Source organism: Elgaria multicarinata, chromosome 1 (assembly GCF_023053635.1).
Source record: "Elgaria multicarinata webbii isolate HBS135686 ecotype San Diego chromosome 1, rElgMul1.1.pri, whole genome shotgun sequence".
NCBI classification, from domain to species: Eukaryota; Metazoa; Chordata; class Lepidosauria; order Squamata; family Anguidae; genus Elgaria; species Elgaria multicarinata.
Genome location: NC_086171.1, coordinates 48,997,436 through 49,005,663, shown reverse-complemented (window position 1 = coordinate 49,005,663; position 8,228 = coordinate 48,997,436). Strand labels below are relative to the sequence as shown.

General features: G+C 43.1%; 1 protein-coding gene across 3 annotated transcripts in view; it reads left to right on the top strand.

Annotated features, from left to right (window-relative positions):
* Positions 1–1,903: 1,903 nt before the first annotated feature.
* Positions 1,904–8,228, top strand: part of PIP4K2A (phosphatidylinositol-5-phosphate 4-kinase type 2 alpha) — a 75,261-nt gene continuing 68,936 nt past the window's right edge. The window contains exon 1 of one of the 3 annotated variants that reach the window (XM_063127769.1): positions 1,904–2,318. In XM_063127769.1, the coding sequence (XP_062983839.1) occupies positions 2,178–2,318 (141 nt within the window). In that variant the 5' untranslated portion in view covers positions 1,904–2,177. The remainder of the gene's footprint in view (positions 2,319–8,228) is intronic. The other 2 variants (XM_063127761.1, XM_063127752.1) reach the window with 2 other exon arrangements.

The window sequence follows — 8,228 nt, the reverse complement described above, 5'->3', positions numbered from 1 at the left end:
GGCGATCCCCGGGATAAGCCCTCTTCTAGTCATGGCCCCTATCAACCAGTCCTTGCCAGAAGATGGAAGGAGAGACTTAAGGCAATTTGATTAACAGTTTTATTATGGAACAAATTGACTATGTTTTAGGCACAAACTCGAGGTAATGCACAGTTTCATAAATCTTTCCCTTGATATTAGTTGTTTTTTTTAAAGCAGCATTGAGTGGCTGTGAGTTTAAGCAGAGACATTTTTGGCACAAAAAATCCCCCTCCTAGGTACTTTTTCACACACCAAGGGAAAAGATACAGGTATCTACCCCCTTCCCCATGTGTGGAGAAAAGCAACTTGGGGCTAATTTTGAGCAGCTGGAGGGAAGAGGGTTATGCAGCCCTTCCCTCCATCTTATTCTTTCTATCAGTTTCTATCAGGCTCTCCATTGACTCTAGTAGGAGCATCTTTACTTACACTAACTCTTTCACAGGTGTAAGTGCAATCTACATCTCTATTTTTCTCTTCCCGTTTGAGGTAGGTAGTGGTGAAATTTGCTTCCTGAGGCTGCAATTTGCACCATAAGGGAAGCTCCTTTCCACACTAATGGAGGCTTTTCTTGAAATACAAATAACAGCTTCAGAGTGGCAATTTTTGTCAGGACCAGGGCAGGGAAGGAAAGAGTTAAACTTCCCCTATGGTCTCTAAACTGCAAATTATTTGCATGTTAATTGCATTCATTAACCACATATCAAATTTGGCACTGCCCCAAACCCAGGGTAGGATCTAACCTAAATGTGCCTCCACCAACCAACCTACACCACTTTACCCCGATTTTCTCCTTGCCCTAGTAGTATCCCATCAGCATACAGGTTACGCTACAGCACCTACTGCTGGTGCAACTGTGTTGGACTTGTAGCATAAATTCGTTACACCAGTGTAGCTTCTCATTCTGCTGGTGTGGTGAAATGTAGTAACAATGCTATCCCTGCCCAGGATTTGATCGCTACTTAAAAATTATTGAATTGGCTATATTGAGATTTGATTATAATATGCATACTTATAACATTTACCATGGAATCTTGTGCACAGCTCCTCCAAAGTACGATCCAAGTAAGTGTGTATAGGATTGCAGGCCATAAATATTTGATAGATTAATTGGATGAAAAGCAAATTCCTAACCAACTAAAACATTTATTTTCATCCATTGCCAGACAACTGATTAAAAGTCACTACCCATGCAGGTATGGGCAACTTGTAGGCCAAAACATCTGGCAGGCTGAAGCTCCAATCATCAGCTAGGGCTGATGGAGTTCCAAGCCAAAACATCTGGAGAGCCACAAATTGCCCACCTCTATATCCATGTGTTCACTGGTGGCTCGTGGCTGCTGTTTCAGTGGGGCAGTGAATCCGCTCTGGGTTTCAATCAGAACTCTAAAGGAGCTATTCAACGTGTTGAGCCCTATCCCCAAAATGGGCTTGGCACCTTGGATAGCTCCTTTAGAGTTCTGATTGAAACCCAGAGCGGATTCATTACCCCACTGAAACAGGAGCCACCAGCCTCCACTGCATGTGTTGCAAGTTAGCGTCGGAAAGCAAGATTGAGCTTCGGGCAGAGAAAAGGGTGCAGAAGGCTTCGCTTTCCCCTACGACGCATGCCCCGCGCGCATGCTCAGCAAGTGCAAACTCGGGCTGGCTCTTGCCGCGCAGCTCCCCGCTGGGTGTGATGCCTCTGCTTGGCGAGGAGGGAGGCGGGGCGCTCTGAGGGCCTGTGTGTGCCGGGGTGGGCGGGGCCGAGAGGGCGGGAGGCGGCAGTGGCGGCCCTCGCTAGAGGGCGGGGCCAGAGAGCGGGGCCATTTCAGCGAGCGGCAGCGGCGCAGGCGGTCAGGCCAGGATGCGCTTGGCATCGTCCTGCGGCGGCGGTGGTGGCAGCAGCAGCTGCAGCGCCAGGGACGAGCCCGTCGCTCCCCTCCTGCCGCAGCCGCACTAGCGCCCGCCGTTCAGTCACAGCCGCGCTCCGTCTCGCCGCCTGGTGCTGCCGCCGGCCCCTCCTCGCCGCTCTTCTTCTTCTTCCTCTGCCCGCGGCGGGTCCGGGGCGCTGAGCCTCCTCGCCGCCGCCCTCCTCCTCCTCCTCCTCCTCCTCCTCTTTTTTCTTCCTTCCTGCCTTCCTTGGCTGCTGCAGCAGCGGCTGCTCCTCCGTGGCTCCCATGGCGGCTCCGGGCAACATCGTGTCCGTTATGGCGAGTAAAACCAAGACCAAGAAGAAGCATTTCGTGGCCCAGAAAGTCAAGCTCTTCCGGGCCAGCGACCCGCTCCTCAGCGTCCTCATGTGGGGGGTGAACCACTCGGTAAGAGCCGCCGCCGTCGCAGCAGCTACCGCAGCCGCTTCCTGGGGCGTGTGGCGGGGAGTGGGGGTGGGGGAGAGCTGGGAAGGGTCGCCTTATTTTATTTTTATTCGATTTATACCCCGCCTTTCTTCCAAAAAAATAATAATGCCACTCAAAGCGGCTTATTGGCCGCTGGAGGCTGCCTTTTCCTCTGCTATCTTCTTCCTCAGCCTCCTGTCATGACAGGGTCTGTGTTCCTGTGGCCCGCACCGCGTCGTTTGGTTTACTCCGGATTAGCCGCTGCTGAAGTCCCTTCTCCACGGCGCTCTGCCGCCCCCGCTTAACAGCCCTGAATTGAGTTTTGGCACTCCCACCCGGCCATGCACACTCCCTCCTTTTTTCTCTTTCTTCTCACCCCCCTCCCGGCATTGGGGGAATTCAGACTTAATAGGGTCCCCATAAGGATGGTTGGTACAGTGGGAAAAGATGAAATGCCATCTTTCTTCAGGGGGGTAGGCAGGTGATGTGATTCTCTGTGGGAGATAAATGTGCCCTTGGACACACAAGTTCATGCTGCCCTTGGAGTGGAAAAACTGTGAATGTAATGCTTGTCCCTCTCTGTGGGTTGTATCCACTGTTTGTCTTAAGTCCCATTCATTGCAATGCGTCTATTCTAAGTAGGAACAACATTGGAGAACATCCCTCACAAGGAAGTGTGTGAGTGCATCTCTCTCTCTCTCTCTCTCTCTCACACACACACACACACACACACTATTTCTAATGAGTACGCCACCCTTCTCCAGATGTATGGACAACTACTCCCAGCATCTGCCAGCCGCGCAGAGAGTTGTAGTCCAACACATCTGGAGGGCACGAGGTTGTGAAAAGCTGGTGTGTACGGTTATGTACATCCCAGTATGTACATAAAACTGGTGAGGCATGGCTGTAGTGGCTAAATGGGAAATGGTATTTTTCTAGGTACCAAATGCTGGGTTGTGGGGTACACAACAGAGGGTGAAAATTTCCTTTGCAAAGTATCTGTCACTGTTGTTCACAATGCTGAACTAGATGGACCTTAGTCTGATACAACAAGGCAGTTCTTACATTCATATCTTCGGCTATAGAAATGAAATTATTATTATTATAATAATAATATCTCACTGTTGGTACTCTTCACCTGAAGATGGTGGTGTGAGAAACTGTAACAAATGCTGTTCTTACTGGTATATCTTGGGTATGGTTGACAGTGGGGTAGCACTGGATTAATGGTGCAGGCTGTATGTCGTTTGCTACTGAGCTAATAGCATAGCCGCCGTCCAGGTTGAATGCATTTTGCTGAGCAGTAGCAAAAAAAAAAAAAAAAAGAGTCAGGCTGCAGAGGCACTAGAATACGTTATGCATGCATGGCAAACCATCTTTCCTCCCAGCCCCCCAAACATAATGTGTATCATGTAGCTTGAAGGCAGAACAGTTAATATCTGAGATAAAATATTGCCATAGTAGGGAAGCTGGAGAGACATGTTGCTGCCTTTGGAGTACTGCAGTATCCTGTCTCTGAACTGGCAATAGCAGTTCATTTACCTGTGCAGACCAAGAAGAAAGGGAATATGAGACTTGGCTATTGACTGTTGGTAGAGCTGTAGAAGTGGACATACAGAGAATGAATATTGACTGGGATCAAACTGACTTCAGTTGCTAGCAGCTTGGATTGTATTGTCTGCCTTAAACCTTTTGAATTGGAAAAGGGGTGTTGGTGTGTAAAGAGGGGGGGATGCAAATGTCTTACTTTTTTTAAAAAAATACTCACCTGGTTAGTAAAATGATACTTCAGTTATATAAGTGTGTCCAGACCAGATCTTCAGGGTTTTGTTCAAGGTGGTGTTGAAAAATTGCCATAGTTTGTGGGGTGGGGAGCACAGTTTGCACAATATTCTGTGAACCTTTGACGTTTGCACTTTTACTTTGCACAAAACTTTCATACATGTTTATATGCGTTTTACAAGGTTTGGATTAGTGTTGCTACGCTATATCTGTGGCAGGTTTTGTGGTTTGGTGACAATCTTCCTCTTCATCCAGAAATATCACAGTCTTATCTGTCATTGGATGCGTGCGTGTGCGTGTATGTATGTGTTTGGGGAACTTGGCTTACCCAGTCACTGCTTCTAAAGTATAGTTAGGTTTTTACTTCTCGAATACTTGTTTTTGGGTTGTAGAGATGTTGGAAGTAGTACTAAAAAGAATAGGATAACTATTTCAGCCTTAAATTTGTCACTACTCTGTAAGCAGTACTTTCAGTCTTTATTTGCTCAAATACCATGTGAATAGCAGTTCTGGATGCTACCAAAAACCTTTAACAAAAGTGTTTCATCCAAGGAACTCTGAAACTTAAGCATAGTGAAGGAACATGGGTATATTTACACAAAGGTGGCTGTCTTGGGTTACAATCCTAAAATTCATCACCTGAGAATCTTTTTTCCTATACAAAGAATACCAAACTTTTGAGCCACAAACCCTTAGTAGCAATTTAGGCTCCAGTTTCTTTAGAAATGCTGAATGCCATGTATCAGATATGACCGCCTGCTTATTATGGAAAGTGAGAGATGGGTTATTGACTCTCTCTTTCAGTTCACTTTTAACTCCTGTTTATGTCTTCAAGAGATGAAAGCAAGATCAGGGGTTCTCAGGATAATTCATCATGTAAGCAGACTTATCTTCTCTTGATTACAATAGCAAATGCTATGAGTTGAGGATAACTTCCTAGTTAGTAATTTTGGCATAAAAATAACTCATAACTTAACAGATTTTGTTTCACAGAATGACAGTTCTTATGTACAGGGCACGGTGAATTGTAACTTTAATCCAGGGTTTCCACCAGGTTTCTTACCTTTGTTCCTTGTGATGAAATACCATTTTTTCCTAAATGTAATATATATCCTCTGAACTTTTAATTTAAAAAATAGAGAGGCATTGACTACTTGGAACATGTCTAGTGTTAAGACAGAAGCATTCTGATTTGAAAATAATTAGAACTTGAACACATTAGATGATTATGAGAAGCTCTGTAAGAATGTGGCCATAAAGCTAGACTTGTAAAGATAAATTAAGAGAATAGGGAAAAGGGATTTTAAATAGCATGCTTTAAAGTAAAGAAGATTACTGTGACTCTTTCCCTCAGAGTTAAAACTTCTTTTTAAACTCAACTAAATTGAACAGTTTTTAGTGAGCTACTGATGTTTGTTGTCATGCTAAAAACAATAAAACCACAGAAGTGTAAAACTGAAGAAATTGCAGAAACTTACTCTTCTTAAACTAGAAGAAAAACAATTTGACTAAGATACAGCTTAAGTACTGCTACATCTAAGTAGACAGTTATAGCACTGTGGTCTAAGTGTAATATTTGCATCAACATTTTAACTGTGACTAAGACTGAGATTAATCTGAATTTGAAATTTGCTTCAGACATTGCTTTCAAATCCTGGTTAACAATAGCAGGGGGAGCATGAAGAGAACTTGTTCAGGGACTAGAAAGGGTGTGCGTGAGTCTGCTTCACAATTCCAGCAGCCCTTAATTAAGCATCTTTGCAATTCCCAGGTGGCAGTACAATGAGTGGAAAGGTGGCAGGCTGTGGCTTTTTGTTTCCCACTTATATTATTATTATTATAGTTCTACTTGAAAATTGATTAATGATTATGTTTGCATGCAGCATGCTCTGGGGTCTAGCTGACTTTTCCGCTTGGAAATTCTTGGCCAAACCCATTGCTTCAGTCCTCTCCATGGTGCTTACAAACAACTTCCTCAGCGCCTGCACGGCCCCCTGCTCCAACTGATAAATTTAAATTGTTATAATTTGAAAAGGGATGCAGCTGCCTGGTAAGTAAGCTGGTGGGGTGAGCAGGGCAAGGCAGTGGAGTAACCTGGGAGGGGCAGTGGGGATTTATGGAGGAAAGAAGTAAGGTGTTAAATAATCTTTTAAGCTTGCATCTGCAGCTGGCTCATGGATCACCTAGTACAACAGATGTACACCATGCAAGTGCAAAATTGACACAAACTTAAAATTTTCCTCCCAATTTCTGCAAGAATAATAATGTCAGAGCAAGATAAGCTTTCGTTAACATCTACAGAGACTTTCCTTGGAATCAATAACCCATCTCTCACTTTCTATAATAAGCAGGCGGTCATATGTGATACATGGCACTCACAGTTCCATAGAGAAACTTCTATATTTCTAGAAAGGGTTTGTGGCTCAAAAGTTTGGAAATCTTTGTGTAGGAAAAAAGGTCCCCCTATCATGAATCCTAGGATACATTTAGGCATTACACAATAAGTACATTTTTAGTCTAAGCTCATGAATTTCAAATGCTCACAGTACTACTAACCTTTTTATCTTTCAGGACACTGTAAAAACAGTTTCATTTCAAACAAGATGCATAAGCCTTTTTTTTTTTTTTGGACTTTACTTGTAACATCATATAGGTAGGGACCTAACTTCTAGCATCTTTGCTTTAGTTGTTTAGCCTCCTCCCCCCTATATTGCTGAAATGAAGAAGGATTGGGTAACCAGGGTTGGATTTTTGTGTAACAGGACAAGTTTGGTTCTGGTACTCAAAACATGTTGTTAGGTTCAGTATGTTTTTTCACTTGGCTCCAGTTGGTGAACCTTGAGGTTCCAGTAGAAATCAAAGGAGATCCTATAAACCTGAAGCCTGCCCATTCCTGTTGTCCTCTTTCACAACTGCTGGACTCTGGGTCACTGTTTTCATTGAGCTATACAAAAACCCCAATACCTCTTTCCTGGTCAGTCATTGTTAAATTGGCCTCTTCAGTGTATATGGGATTAGAATGTTTTGCTCCAATGTGCATCATTTTATACCTACTTGTATTGAACTGCATTTGCCATCTTCTTGTGCTTTCACCCAATGAGTGAGTTTCTTTCATCCATTGTGAGAACTGTCCACTTATTCCTACTCCCTGTTTTTTCATTGATCCATAAGCGGACTCATACCCCTATCTCATGAATGCTAAGTTTGTTCAGGGCTTTTGGATGAGGGATGTTATCAAAAGCTTTCTGAACATCCAAGTATACAGTGTCTAGTGGATCACCCCTTTCCACATACTTGTTGATGCTCTCAAAGAGGTTAGTGAGGCAGTACTTACCTTTGTAGAAGTCGTATGGATTTTTCAGCAGGACTAACAAGGATGTGTCTGAACTCCCTGGAAGAAGTCTAAAAGGAAACTGTTTATTAAAAGGTGCTCATGATTAGGAAGATGAACATGGACTAGTAGGTGTTCACAGGAGAAGCCTTATGAATTGGTTAAGAATGAGTGAAATGTTAAACTGGAAATCCATTTATTTTTAGAAACTTTAATGGTAACTCTGTACAATATGCACTCAAGGCGGCTTAAGTTAAAACATAATCAAAATACACTGCAATGTAAAATCCCAATTACAAAATATACAGCTACTACTGTATATTCAAATTAATATTTTACTGTTGTATGGTTAATTTTGTGTCTTCTAGCTTTCTGAAATACAAATTTGCTTTTTGTGTAACTTGTTAGGTGGATTTTACTTAGCTATTGTTGCTTAGTAAATAACTGCTTCTCAGTTATGCTAGGAGTGAGAGTTATTAAATGATCAGTGATCACTTAATAATTGTATGGGACAATTGTATGGGACACCATACAATCTGAGAACTTGAGAGGTAAAATGTATCCAAATATATTTTGATACCTGTTATTGGTTAACTGCAGTGCTGCTGCAAAAATTCCAAAATGGCTGGCCATTAATTTGGAATTAAACCTAGGAGTACTTTTTTCTGTTAGTAAAATAAAACTGGGGCTGGAGAGTTGGCAGACTGTTTAAAGTTATGCATTGTATTCTTAGTAAATAATATGGTTTGGGGTGGGGTTGGATTTGAAGATTAATTGTA